The sequence below is a fragment of the Gymnodraco acuticeps genome, unplaced genomic scaffold (assembly GCF_902827175.1).
Source record: "Gymnodraco acuticeps unplaced genomic scaffold, fGymAcu1.1, whole genome shotgun sequence".
Lineage (NCBI taxonomy): Eukaryota > Metazoa > Chordata > Actinopteri > Perciformes > Bathydraconidae > Gymnodraco > Gymnodraco acuticeps.
The window spans coordinates 5958592-5974153 of NW_022992351.1; the positions used below are offsets into that span (position 1 = coordinate 5958592).

Consider the following 15562-nt stretch of genomic DNA (forward strand, 5'->3'; position numbering starts at 1 on the left):
GCCACAGAAAGTGTGCTCTGCAACCTAGTTTGGTGTCTGTTTTTATTTCTGAAACGCTATATTAAAATAACAGCTGAAAGTGTTTGTCTTTCTAAATTTGTTGTAGAAAGACATGCAACTGATGAAAAGAGAGGATAAAGTAATGTACAAAATATGTAAAAAAAGATGTAGCAGGATAGTTATTTTCTATATTCTTTGCTTTTTAATTGTTAAAGGCGGGATAGTTTTACCTTCTCAGGCCTCTGATAACTATTTAAATGAAAGTCTGAGACCAGCTTATGGTGTGAATGCTCATGACAGGAAATGACTTGAGAGCGGTGGGAATAGTCTTTCTGAACTGCGACCACCAAAGCCATTCTGCACAGCCCTGCAAGCTGAAATAGGGTGTGTAACAGGACTGGGCAGATAAAGAGAAAAGTGGTAGTGCAGCAATCACGACAGAGGCAGTGCTCAAGTCCAAAAAAAGGCTTTATTAAACTTTGTTAAACTCAAAAATACCTTTTAACTATACAAAGGCTAACGTAGCCGGGCCGCTAACCGACTTACCATCTTACAAACTGTTTCCTCACGCTGGGAGTCTCCTGCTCCCTCCATGTGCCACACACAACTGAGCAACTCTGGGTGCTTTGTCTCCCTTGAGGGAGTGATTAGCACCAGGTGTGAGGTCTCCACACCTGCTCCCAATACTGTTAATTGGAAGAGGGTGGAGCCACCTATTGGAATGTAGGTGTCTCCCACTACTCTGCCTCTCAGTCCCTTACAGGTGTTTACCTTAATGACGTGTTGGGGGTGTGCAGGTCTTTTCAGAAAAGCCTGTCGCATGCAGCTCTTCATTCAACAGCTCAATGCGACTGCTTCTGCTTCTACTTTGCATTGTAAACAAAGCTTTGTTAACTTTGTGATAAACACTGTTAGGGATGCTCCGATCGATCGGCCACCGATCGATCGGTGCTCTCTAAACATGCCGATCGCGAGAGCCGATCGCATGACGTAAAATACATGACACTTTTCTCTGTGCACGGCAAAACAAGCTCGCCAATATGGCTTCACCGGTCTGGCAGTATTTCAAGGTGTCCGAAAAAGACAGTAAAATAGCGGAATGCAACGTGTGTGAAGCAAGGGGGCCGGAAGCGGGGGGGCCATTGCCCCCCCCCCCCACTTTACGGCCCTGCTCCACATTTTCGCAGCAGCGGATGCCGCGGAACACTGTACACATCCCGTTTCAATAATTCCCCTCTACTCTAAAGTCGCATCTAAAAAGAACGCCATCTGTTCTAGCTGTGTATATTTTGTTATTTTTGATTGTTATATTCAATCTCATTAGCTACAGGCATTTTTGAAGCTTGTAAAGGGAAGAACACAGCTCGCCTCTCACTCGCCACTCTGCTCTTCCACAGCGCCGCTTCCCCTCCCTCCGCTGACATTATGAATGTAAGGCATAGTAATCATAGATAACACGACAGGGTTCAAATAAACAAAGTCTTGGCTTTCAGAATATTAAACTTGTTTCGGCAAATTCAGATGATAAATACAGCTTTGAAGCTTTTAACGGCATAATTACAAGCGGAGAACGGAGTAACTTGACGTCACAGCAAGCATAACAACAGCCGGTGTTTCTCCTGAGAGTTTTCCCCGGGAAACAAACGCAAAAATACACAAACACACACACACACACACACACACTCGCGAGGTTCCCCCAGACCAGTAATCCAAACGAAAATATCTTCCCTCCGTACAACTTTGATCATTTGCTCCGCTAATAATCAATCAGATCGATCCAGAGAAGAGGAAACTTTAAAGGCCTTTTTCTCAAAATGATGACTCGGTGACAGTCATTATATAATGTGACATATTTTGCTTAATATCATTAGAAAGCTAGGAATCTCCTCTTTCCAACAGTGTATACAACTCAAAATGTGTCTTCGGATCAATGCGACTGATTTCGATGGAGCAGGTCACTTTGCATTAGGTAAAATACAGCAGGCAGACATAACAGGAAGAATGTACATTTTAATCCAATCAAATAGGACATTGTCACACCATTCAAATGTATCTATGTACATTACAACCAATAACAAAGCATAGATGTGTTTATTTGTTACGTTGTTTACGTTATGTGTTAGCCTATTGTTCAGTGTGTGTCAGCCGTTAACCTAGATAGATAAACTTGCAAACATGTCAGAAGAACCGGCGCATAAGAAAACAAAATACAGTCAAACTAAGCTGAAATTCAACAACTTGAATGTCACATCCCTGACATCCACAACTCCGGAGCCTGGTCCTTCAAACATAGAACCAGCGCAGCCAGATGAACCCCAGCAGCAGCTCTGCGGCCGCAGAGGCTGTCAAAACCGCCGCCGCCGGCATCGTTGAACCGAAACAGACTGGTTCTGACTGCATGGAGGTTTGTTGTCGGGACATTGTGACGGGCAAATAAAAGGTACTTCAATGCAGAATGGTACAAAAACAGAGAGTGGTTAATTATTTGCAAAACCACTAAACGAGCCTTCTGTGAAATATGCAGATGTGCTACGGCTTGTAACTTTCTCCAAATGTGGAGATGACAGCTTTGTAAATACCGAGTTAATAACTGGAACTTTTCACAGAGCTTACTTCAGTCAAACACCAGTCAACATTCAGCTTGTCAAACAAGAGCGTAGCAGGAAAAAAGAAGAGATGGAATGAGCAACTGCGCTGTCATATGTGTGGGCTGGACCTGTATAGTTTAATTTACAGGAAAGGAGTGAGCAGAGGGTTGAGTTGTCCATTCTTGTTCTGTTTTCTCTGACTATCTTCCTCCTGAAGACCCTCTCAGACTTTCATTTGCTCGCGCTACTAAAGAGACACGTTACTATGGAAACCAAACAATGGTGTAGCTGTATTGAAGTCCGAGTGGAAACAGTAACATTTGGTGCGTTATGTTAGAATGAAACAAATCAGATTTAGTCAGAAATGCGGGATAAATATGACCCCGGGAGGAAAACGGGAGTCTCCCGCGAAAATCGGGAGGGTTGGCAAGTAGGCTATGTCACATACACACACTTTTTGCCCCCCCCACTTCTGAAATGAATCCGGCGCCGCTGGTGTGAAGCAGAAGTCCTGCAGCTCCGCCCGCTGAGACGGACCGGTGAGCGGAGCGAAACACACAAGAGTTAGATACTTAGCTATTGTATCTAGCCTACCTCTGGAACAAGCTAAACTAGTTATTATAAATATATTTATTATTCACTGTCGGGTCACTCATTACTGGATCAGTCAGCTGCATGAGATACTGACAGGCTGTCAGGAGGGAGAGAGGGGGGAGAGAGAGAGGAAAAGAGAGCGCTTCCGCTCATTTCTCCCGTGTTATTATCCAAAGTGAATGTAAACTTGAATAATGTACATCATTTGAATGTAATAATTAAGTTGATTGTTGTTTGTGGAAGCTCCAGTGAATGAGCCCCATTAACTGAGTTTTAAACAACACTTTAAATGGAAGATTTAAAGTGATGTTTAAATCTTCCATTTAGGCCCCGCCCACCGATCGGTATCGGCCGATACTGATTCCGGCGATCGGCCTCGAAATTGGCGATCGGAGCATCCCTAAACCAGGGCTCCAGCTTAAGGACGTCCCGCCGTCCCGTCGTCCCGGGGCCGAAAAAAATAGTGTTGGGGAGGATAACAAACAATTTTGGGACGAATTTGGGACGAGAGTTACAATAAAAATACCCTGCTAACTCTACTACAAACGGCGATGAAAATGAAACCGACTGCACGTTTTGTGTAGCACATTAAACCTCCTTGTCAACATAAACACACGCACAAAACATTTAGAAACCCGCGAAATACACACACATGTAGCTTCAGCTGTGCCGCTGTCTGTCAGCCAGCCGCCCAGCTGGCTGTGCCCGCGAATTCCCGGCCCGCAAATTTGCGGGTCTAGCTATGTACTGAGTGTGTGTATTTCGCGGGTTGAGTGATGTACAATGGCATCCCGTGGAGGAATTCTGAAATGTTTTACCGTTACATCACAAAAACGCACAGCAGAACCAGACCCTGGAGCGCAGGCCTCTTTATTTACTTACTCCTCTTCATCCCCTATGGGCAATAAGGCTGAGATGAGAACTCTCCATCGTATTTAGTCCTTAGGAATATGCTGCGCCTCTCCCCATGTAGGGATGGGTATCGAGCCCCGGTATTAAACGGGCCGGAATTATTAAAGACAGTGGTAAAGTTAAGCTCCGACGTATCGGACTTTTTTTATCGGTACTGGAGACATTTAAAAAATATGTCATATGTATTATTGCTACATACACATTATATCGTAGTTTTAGTTTCACCAACTCCGTTTCTAATATGCAATAAGACTACAACATGCGTCTATGATGTATTTTCGAGCTTTCCAATCCAGACGAGATCTCTCTCTCCCGTCTGTGTGCGAGGGAGCGGGGCCGTTTGTAAAGGTCTCCTGACTGTGTTACAGACTGTCATCCTGGTTAGTGGTTACTCTGGGTTCTGTCTTCAGGACAGAGTGTTGGATTTTTTTGTTAATTGGATGGGACTTGATTGGATTCAATATTAGAGTAATTTTCTCGTTTGTGTGTTTGTTTAAATATATTTGGCCTTTGTTTATGTGATTGAATGATTTACTCAAATAAAAAGGTTGATGAATTATCATCTAATGATTTGTATGATGTTTTATTTATGTTAAAGGTCACTTTGAATGATTTTAACTAATGATAATGTAGAAAAACTAACATTTTAAATTCGGGACGGTCCACATTAATTTCGGGACGGCTTAGATTGTATTTCGGGACGGTTCCGGGAGGATGGGGGAAAAAGTTAGTCGAGAGCCCTGCCCTAAACACTATCACTCATGGAAAATTAGAACGTCATAGAGTTAATAGTCGATGCTGAAACAAAATATTGCAGCCATACCTTTTTTAATGTGAAGCCGCAGCAGTAAATGTTCAGTTTTCAGCTTCGATAGCAGTCAGTAAAAGCTGATATCGGACAAAACAAGATTTTTAAAGCACAACTCTTTTCTAGGCACCCTTACAGACACTTGTTGATCTGCACACGATACAGCCTGTTTGAGTGGGAGTTGGCTGCGGTCAGCCCTGCTCACCGGTCAGACCATTGTGAGGAAGCAGTGGAAATGCATGTGTTCATGAAGTGGCCCGATGGGATACCTAAAGCAGACAGACCCAGGCCTGTTGTAATGCACAACACATAACTGCTGTGCAATGGTTTAGTTTATTTAAGACACATATTGCTGTAGCAGAACCTGCTGTTTGGAATGATATACTGAATTTAAATAAACACCCATTGTTTTGGAGCTTTTACCTGTCTTTATCTCCAGAGACCCACAGCAACCCTACTTCCACTTCCACCTTGTCTGAGATTTCTTTGTGGCAGTCACAAACACACACACATGCTCTTTCACTCTTTGCCTTTTGCCTGTAAAAAAATCGCTGCAAGTAGGTACTGATACTATGCGCACACATATTCACACAGATAAACAGGTGTCTGTATAACTGCTCACAGGCGCATGAACAGGTGCACTCATCTGGCTACACATACTGTAGTTTGGCGCAGGTGGATGCAAAAGCAAAACTGAAATACACACACACACACACTCTATCCTATAGTTGTGTTGTGTTGAAGTACTTCAGTGAGGGAGTGAAGAGGGCGGGGGAATGGTCCATCAAATGAAATGAATATGTATTAGATAGGGTTTGAAGTAGTGACTTGTATTCAACGCTGCATTCTCACGGAGCGTCTGTCACTCCGTCACCATCAGGATATAATAAGGCATCTCGATGATGCTCAGAACCCAGGAGACTTTCACATCCAAGACACCTGTCCGTATGCGCCCGTACCCCCACTCCCAGCCGACTCCAGCTCTTTACTTCTTTGTGCCTCTTTCACCCCCCTCCTACCTCCCAGCTCCTTCTCTGCCTTGCCTTCAAACTTACCCACATATTACCCTCTCTTTATGCACTGTATGGGTTCAGCTGAAAGTTAATAAAATCTCCTCCATCTTTTCTATTCTCTTTTCCTCTCTGTTTCTGCATCTCTAATTCTGTCTGTGGGCGCACAAGGACTATCTTTATGACACCACAATGCATTCATCCTGAAGGGCATGGGAAGCTCCTGAATACTGCTGCGTGGGTGTTCAGCTGTGTGTTCACATAGAGCTCCATACAGGCCTTCAACAGGTTAATTTCATGGCTAGCAAACCTAATGCTCTCTGACCTTAACTTCCCTGCGGACAGTTGAGCAGGGATTTACACAAGCACATACATGAAGGGTTCATATCTCACGTTTTAAATACAGAGGCCCTCAAGATTTCTGTTAAAGATTGCTAGACCACATTAGGTAGTATACTGTAGTGCAATAAAAAAGCGAAATGAATAAAGTTGCAGTAGATAAAAACATCAGATATGTCTGGAGCGATAACGCAACTTCGGTCTTGTCTTACTTTGGTTTAATGGCACCCGACTGGGGAATAAGCACTACATCTAATACTTAATGTTACATAACAATTTTATAACGGTAGTGGATGAAACACAGATTCAGTTGTATTTTTTTCGTGCAGACCACATTTTTAGCGAATCTGCATAGAGACTTTACTACCGATTAACTTCAACTTAAAGCTTTTGTTCTAAATAGAGTTGTTTCGGCGATTACCTCAGTTCTTTTTATGCACACACATTTTAACATTTGACAGACTCCTCAAAAAAACGGATATTTTTCTAACACAGGGGTTGACCCGATGATTCATGCTTAAACTGTGTCACCTTGAATTGTCACTGCGGGAAATAAATAGGACTGTTACTCCTGGAGACCAAGGCACCCGAATGTACTTCTTCCCATTTAAACTCTTTACCTACCAACCATGTCATTGTCGTCAGCATTGTTCTGTAAAAATCGAACAAAGGTTGTTGCCTCACTCGTGAAACTTTGAGGAGTTTAGAGGAAAAGCCGCCACTCATTGCCCCTTTTGTATTTAACTCAGCGGCCCTGACACAAATCTTCCAAACCTACCTTCTTATGTAACTTCAGTCTTCTCTGTGTGACCTGTTTTCATGGCATATCCACACACACACACACACACACACACACACACACACACACACACACACACACACACACACACACACACACACACACACACACACACACACACACGTCTTTAAACCTGGTCAACCGTTTTTGTCAACCATCAAACATTTAATTTAATTTTTCTTTATTTGATCACTTTTTCACACACACACACACACACACACACACACACGCCTTTCACCCGACAGCATGTTTCCAAAACCTGACTTTTAGTCACACATCACATTATATCACATTGCATTTATTCAAAAAGTCATCCATGCTTAATTAACAACCCCGACTTTTATATAACTAACCTCTTTTTAACTCCAGGAACCTGCACCCTACGTTAAGCAGCAGCAGCGACTATAGCGTACACACACTGTGTGCATACAGTACATTAGGGTATTTTTCATTTATTTTGGCCTACCTACCTAAAAATATTTGGGTAAGAACAAGCCAGGCACAGTAGGAGTTGTAAATCAAGTATTTTATGGTTGGTTTGACATACCAGAAAGCAAAGTAAAAAGCCGGCTGCCACGCAGAGGAGGGAGTTTTGGGGGGGAACAGATACACATTTTAAGACTGTCACTTCTGCAAGACATAATAGTACTATTTCTCTTGATTGTTCAAATAAAAAAGAGACACGGGAGAAGTCCAAACCCTGACTCATCTCACATTTACACAGCTGGCCAATCTGTGTGTGTAAATTCTTGGCTTCAGAAAGTTGCAGAAATGTTGGGAACCGACCCCCACTAATCCAATGTCGGAAAGGTTTTTGGGGAGAGGTTTCCCAAAGAAACTTGCATATGGCATCTTAAGGCTTTCTAGACAAATACCTGTTGTATTTGAAAAACAGAACTGATTTTGTGGGGTGTCAAGTAAAACAACTCTATTAAGACAATGTTGACACATTTTCCTTCCATGGAAACAATGAGGGTTCATATTGTATGTCATATTTGGACCCATAGTCTTCAGTGTCCTTTCTTCGTTTTCACATAGACACACTCACACACAATGCTCGTGACCGTGTCCTCCTTCAGCTCGTGACCGTGTCCTCCTTCAGCTACTGGGCAGGAGGGGCACTGGCCCAGCCCGGCCCAATAAGCTCATTAATCAGGTGGGGTGAGGAGTGGGTGGGAGGAGGACACAGCAGAGAATCTCATTATCGTACTTCACAGCGCTGCTAATCAGTGCATGTATTGATGATGTCTATTCCCATTCAGTGAGGGGTTATTACTGTTTCCATAACATGTAGGAAAGAAGGCACTCAGTCTTGTGTATATAATATCTGCAAAAAGCAGGCTTAGACTGACTGATATTAAGACGATACACTTTTGTATTAAGGTCAATGATCATAGTATAAATAGAAAGTATATTAAATCTAAATGGAATTTAACAGATACACTTTATTATTTTGAAGCCTTTGTGATTTTGATACAAATGTAATTTCACTAAAAAGTCACAAAGAAAACCCAACTGAAATCAACATGTATTGATGTAAGGCTAACAGTAGTTTGTGGGTGGCAATAGAGTGGCGAAGTCCCGCCCATCTACTTCCGACCCATGGGACCTTATTTCGGAAAAATTATGTATTGAAGTCAATGGGGAGAGAAAACGTATCTTTCGATCCCATTTGAATTGTGCCACGAATTATTATATATTCATCATATTTATTAATCATTATAACTATGAAAAATACGCAACTAGAAAGACTACAACTCTCAACTCTGTCTACCCATAAGCCCCCCCCCTCTCAATCAACTTCCTCTTGACTGCCTTTTTATTTATTTTTTATTTATTTTTTATTTTACTATACTTACTTGTTTGCCTGTCCTTGTTTGTCTACCCTCCCTCATACTGTAAAGCGTCTTTGAGTTGTGAAAAGCGCTATATAAATAAAATGCTTTATTATTATTATTATTATTATTACAAATCCCAGAATCCTGGTCCCCATGCTGGCTCTTACGGAACCGACTAACTCCCCTTGTGTGTATGTACAGCTCTCAACATGCCCAGACTTGTAGTGATTTTCACCTCTTTTAATACTTTCCGCCTCATTCTGAAAGAAAGAAGTGAAATGTGCTAATGTGACGGCCGTCTTGGTGTGTGGTGCGAGACGGGAGATGTAGTTCATTGAGAGGTTTCACACAAAAAAAAGTGTTACTTCGCAGTTTTACGACACATTTTAATTTGTTTGACTTGCAAAATTATCTTTTAAATTGACAAACATCTTATGTGTAATTTGTGGCACAATTCAAACGGAATCGAAAGATAATCTTTCTCTCCCCATTGACTTCAATACATAATTTTTCCGAAATAAGGTCCCATGGAGCTCCCCCGGAAAGGGAGGGACTTCGCCTCTCTATGGGAGATTAAAGAAAATAACTGACAGGAACATTTTGAGGAAGATCTTGAAGTTGAGGCATTCATTGTTTTTTTTCAGACAAAGACACCAGTAAGAAACTAATATGAGCTGTATTATTATAATATTATATTCACATTTTCTCTCTGTTGGTTGGTACACCATTATCCAAAATATCTCAACAAGTGCAGTATTGATTTCCATGAAAGTAAAATATAAAAATTTGAGCTCCAAGCACCGCCTCTCCAGAATCCAGCTTCCAAAGCTGCTAACATGGTCGTAACTCTCCACATGCATCGAGCTATTTCGGTTGAAACCACTGATACTGCCGTCCCTACCCACGTCGCTATCACATAATCATAACGCCCCTCTGTTCAACCTCACATAAGCACTGTTAGATATGTCACCACTGTCGCCACATTGGTACATTTTCAGTACACAGCCCAGCCCCAACGGAAAAGTCTTGCACGCAAGAAGGTAAAGAGTGCAACATCTAAAATACATGGGGTTAGGCAGACATTGTGAGGAGAGGGCAGGTGTGCAAAAAGTGTGTACATTATCAAACAGTAGATGGTGATTAGTAAAGTAAGATGGTCTGTCTGCTGAAGTAATGATCAGACTCACTGTTAAATTACACAACGCCACTTCTTGTAGGAAGGTTTCTAGAAGAGACAGTTGCCTTGTGTACCGAGATGATGGCGGTCCTCCTTGCCTTTTTTCCATCACCTGACCGTCACTTTCCTGGACTGACGGTTATATTCAGCCATTGACCTGCTAAGAGGAACAGCACATAAACCTGCTGGAGCTTTTTTCCAGGAGGAGAAAGGCGAGGCAGAGGAGGACCTGGCTGTTGTGGTTTGCTACAGACAGAGAGAGGACGTGGTTATTGTAGGAGAAACAAGAAGCGGTGAGCACTCAGGAGAAAAGAGCAGAGAAATACCTCCCACCCCTCTGCCTTCTCCCCTCCTCCTCCCCAGTGGTATTAATTAGCAGCAGCAGATGAGTGGAGAACAGTGAGCCTGGAGGGAGAACAGGTTCATGTCAGGTTAGCCTGCCTCTCTCTCTCTCTCTGTCTCTCTCTTTTTGTAGTTGTATATACCTCTATTCACATGTTCACAGCACATCCACAAATAATCAGAGGTGATACTAGGAGGGATTGTCCGTTTCCCTTCATTATTGCAAACACTATGAATTGGGTATATGCTTAGAAAATAGTTGAGTTTCCATAAAGCCAAATAAAACACCCTGCTCGAGGTCTACCAAGCCCCCTTCACATTTTCATCTTACCCCTCATTGCCCCTCCTCACAGCTCCTGTTGCCCCATCCTCCATCTCTTTCCATTCTCTCCCCATTGAATGTGTTTTAAACACCTGTTTCAAATGTCAGTTACCGGTGTGTATGACTAAACTGACATGCTTTAATTTGAACCAATACATCCGTCTACTTTATCTGAATAACGGCTCACTTTTCACTCTACATGGTGCACAGTGGAAGGTCAAAGACTGCTCTACTGGCTCAGACAGAGGTCCAGAGCCACACTTGTTCTGACCAGTAGCTAACATCGGCTTCAGCAGATGGAGCAGAGGCTATGGTGAAAAATAATGTGTCTAGGTTTCTGGGATGATATTGATTTTCTCCATCTCCTAAATGGACCTCAGCTTGAGCGTAGAGTGTTTGTCAACTAATCAAAAGATCAGTGCTTTTGGCCCCTGCAGTCTTCATGTCGAAAATGCTAAACTCCAAATTTGCTAATTAATTTGTATGCTAGTCATGTTGGATTATGTTGTCAAGCATTTTGAATGGTTCCATAGAGTAGAAAATCGCTATATAAATGCAGTCCATTGAACAGAGCAGTCACGATTCAAAAAGACCGAGAACGCAACTCAAATATTAGAGGCATTCTGTGCCAGGGACTCATAGGGATAAGAGTCAGGTGATAATAAATGAACTTTTCTTCCCATTCTTTTCTCTCTCTCTCTCTCTCTCTCTCTCTCTCTCTCTCTCTCTCTCTCTCTCTCTCTCTCGCTCTCTCTCTCTCTCTCTCTCTCTCTCTCTGCCTGTCTCTCCCTGCAGAATTCTATACGACACAACCTGTCCTTGAACAAGTGTTTTCTCAAAGTGCCTCGCTCCAAAGATGACCCTGGAAAAGTAAGTATTTCCCGAACAATATAATGCCGGAAAACTCAGTTTGAATTACGGTGCAACACACAATGAAAATACAAGCCTGTTTTTGGCAAGCTTACAAATACGGCCTCAGCGATTACTTCTCACGTGTTTGGCTGCCCACACAGATACATGCACCTGTTCTGATGTTTTGTCAGATACACACACATACACACAAAACATTTCTGAACTTGAAAGCAATTTGTAGCTCCATCTGAATGCCTAATGCCACTTTCTGTGTTTTCTGCAGCTCGTCCGATATTGATTCTGCCAACAATAATGTGGTACAGAGAGTAACTAGAGAATGCAATTCCTGAAGAAATTGCTAGTGGGAATGCTTTATGCTGAAAAGCTGACGCTAAACTGCTATGCTGAAATGTAAGAAGAAAGAAATGTATAAGGAGAATTTAGATTGAAATGATACATGAACGCAGGGGGCTTCAATGTGTGGTGAGATGAAGAAAATAAAGTAAAAAGGCTTGGAAAAGCAGCAGAATATTTGAACTGCAAATTTTTGAACTGCACATTTTTGAACTAACTTGATGGCGAATGATCTGTCGCCATGCCAACGGCATTTGGTGACATCCCATAATACGCTTAGGTGCGTTGATGGCTGCATCGTTACCAAACCTGTGAAGTTTTGGGGCAGTTTCACTGAAGTTATGAGAAAACCGTGTTTCATGGCGAGCATTGTGTTGCCATGGCAACGGCATTTGAAGAAATCTCAACTGTCCCGTAGATGTCTTCACGGCTAGACTGTTAGCACACATCTGAAGTTTGAGCACATTTTGAACATTTTCATTGGAGTTATAGCGACATCATGTTTTATGGCGAGGGATGCGTTTCTATAGAAACGGCATATGGTGAGATCTCAGATTTGGCGTAGAGCTGTTGAGGCATGGACCGGTGATATACAAGTGAAGATTGGGAGACGATTGGACCGTGTCGATTGGACTTACAGCCACATCGTGTTTCATGGCGAGTGGTATGTCACCATGGCAACGGCATTTGATGACACCCCATACTACGCTTAGATGCGTTGATGGCTGCATCGTTACCAAACCTGTGAAGTTCTGGGCTGTTTGGAGTATTTTCAAGTTATGAGAACCATGTTTCAAGGCGAGCATTGTGTTGCCATGGTAACGGCATTTGAAGAAATCTCAAAACTGTCCCGTAGATGTCTGGACTGTTGGCACACATGTGAAGTTTGAGCACTTTTTGAACATTTTCATAGGAGTTACAGCATTAGGAGGTTACATTACACTCTCTCTTCTCTTGATCGCCCTCTCTCTCTTCTCTCTCTCTTCAGCATATGATGATGACACCCCATAATTGATGTATAGCTGTTGAGGGCAGGACCTTTAACCTTTATCTGCAGTCTGCTGCTCTGAGCATGTCAGTTGGAGCGATGACATCGTGTTCCATGACACAGGTGTTTATATTTTGAACTAACGAGGTGTGCAGAGATCACAGGTTTCCATTGTTCTGAATGAGAGATAAACCTCTTACATGTGAACGTTTTGTGGAAGAACCGTAACAGATATCTGTGAAATTTCAAAACGTGAAGCATGTCAAGGAAGTTGAGTATCTGAAGTGTAATTTTTGTGTACTTTCGGGTTAATAATGTGGCCTTTTTGGCAGTTTAACTAATGGTTTGTGGCTGCTGCTGTGAGGAAATATCAGCCTGAAATTACAATGGGCTTTAATGTAGGCATGTTGATAGTTTTTGTCACTTCATGCCCTCAAGAGGCATTTTGTTTAATTGTTTTTGCTTAATTATTTGTCATTTTTCAAGTTATAAGATGTTTTCCTACGTTTGTCATGAAAAATTATGTCTCAGGAATGTAGGGTTTGGGAATTATGGCAGTTTAAAAAAAAAATATGAAGGCAAATTTCAAGATGTTCTACCCTCTAGCTGTGACATCACGCACTCTAGTTAATGTTAAAATCTGAAGAAAACCTCTTTAACAAGGTCTGAACAATGTTTAATATCTCTAAAAGTAAGAATCAGATTTAAAAGTTGTTTTACACGAATAATGTCAGAAAGATGTGTAACATTTTAAAGTTGGAATGAGGTTTCTGAGTGAAAGTATGAATGAACAGTTAGCAGTTGAAGTCGCATGAAGATTTGTTGAAGTGTGAAGATTTTCTCCATTGACTTCAATGTTAAAAATGTGATGAATTATGGGATGTATCTCTAGAATTATGAAAGTTATGAATGAGAAAAGTTATAGCCATCGATTCCCGACCGAGCTGAACGTTTTGATGTTTGAACGGAGTTTCTGCGATGTTCAATGCGGGAGGAGAAGAGGGCAAAAATTCCGGCGGAATAGTAAACTTTTCGTCCGTAGAATAACATTTAGTGGGACATGCTGTATCAGCATGTCCCACTAAATGAATAATAAGTATATGTAGGTACACTCCTTCAGATGCAAACCTGTTCACGCATCTGTTCTGCTTTATTAGGCCCTGTTTCACACACACACACACACACACACACACACACACACACACACACACACACACACACACACACACACAATCTGATGAAGCATTGGTATGTTTCACCACTGCTTCTGCTTTGGTTGGGAAGCACAGTTGCCACTTCAGCAGGGCCGTTTTGAAAAACAACAATTTGTCAACGCCTTGTTTGTGCTGAATCAAAGGAAATGCTCAGACGGGCAAAGTATGTAATTACAGTTGATCACTGAAGCTTGCCCTTTACAAGATTTCTTAATAAAAAGCTCAAATGTCTGCATTTGAACTCATCACAGGGTTAATGTGAGAAGCAATCCTCAACTTTTACAAAAACTGACGAGCCAAAACTTTTCATTGAATGCTCAAAACTAATATTGTTTGAGCGGGGAAGCGGAGGAGGAAGTTTCTCCAGGCTGCAGGGATTTTGGAGCCATTGAAAAATGAATTGGAGGAAGAAGGTTTAAATAATTCAAACAAAATCCTTGGGCTTGAGTGGAGGTCTATAGTGTGCAAAGATACAAAGAGAGCAGCTCCCCTCTGATTAGCTGGACTTGGACCTGACCAGCACCTTAATTCACACCGTGGATTGAAGTGGTCGATACTTTGGTGTGTGGGGGGGGGGGGGGGTCATCTGTGTGAAGAGAAGTTGAATGTACGAGCTCATTTTGAAGCCATAGAGAGATGGGAGAAGCTAAATCATGCATGTGCTAACGTTAATTGGCTGTGTACTGTTCACTGATGTGGGACTGAGAGACAGGGGGAGGAGAAGAGGCGAGCGGGGGGGGGATAGATGTTCATAGATGAGATGTGTTTGTGTGTGTGGTCTACCTGAATCTCCTGAATTCTGTCTGCAGCCTTACACCTCCCTGTGAGGGGAAAAGGGGGAAAATGAAAGAGGGAGAAAAAACAGAGTGGGAGTAACTCAAGGACCAAAAAGCAACTGATTTCCTTTCTCTCTCATTGATTGTTTTTATTTTGGAGTGTGCTGTGTCTCAGCATTGGGTATCAAAGGGATTGCAGTGGATTTTTTGGGGAAAGGAAGCAGGAGCATGCACCACAGGAAACTAAACCCAGAGAAAACTGATTGGATACAGAGCTGGAATAACAACACATACATTGGTCTTATCAGCTACAGGGGAGATCCATCCATTGCTTTTTCTTCTGTTTAGTGCCACTTGTTTCCCCATCAGAGGGGCTGAACAGCTTCACTGAGAAGAAGTAGGGAAGAGAGACACTAGATGGTATCCACTATAGGTGGAGATGCATCTGAAACAAATGGGGGAAATGGACTGACAAAACCATGTGTTGAATTGTACCACCCTAACAAATATGTACTATGAGTCAAATATGAAATTAAACTTAATGGCAGCACAGCGCACTATTCACAGTAACGTTTAGGGTTGAAATGGCTTCCTCACACGAATATCTGGGGCTTCATATTGACATGAAATGTAACCGTCTGTGTCATTT

The 15562-nt window shown here is 42.2% G+C and overlaps 1 protein-coding gene across 4 annotated transcripts in view; it reads left to right on the forward strand.

Annotated features, from left to right (window-relative positions):
- LOC117541853 (forkhead box protein J3-like) overlaps positions 1-15562 on the forward strand; it is a 52662-nt gene that overhangs the window by 16762 nt on the left and 20338 nt on the right. For 3 of the 4 annotated variants that reach the window (XM_034209106.1, XM_034209107.1, XM_034209108.1), the window contains exon 4: positions 11525-11599. The exons of the other annotated variant lie outside the window; for it this stretch is intronic. In XM_034209106.1, the coding sequence (XP_034064997.1) occupies positions 11525-11599 (75 nt within the window). The remainder of the gene's footprint in view (positions 1-11524; positions 11600-15562) is intronic. 4 annotated transcript variants of the gene reach the window in all.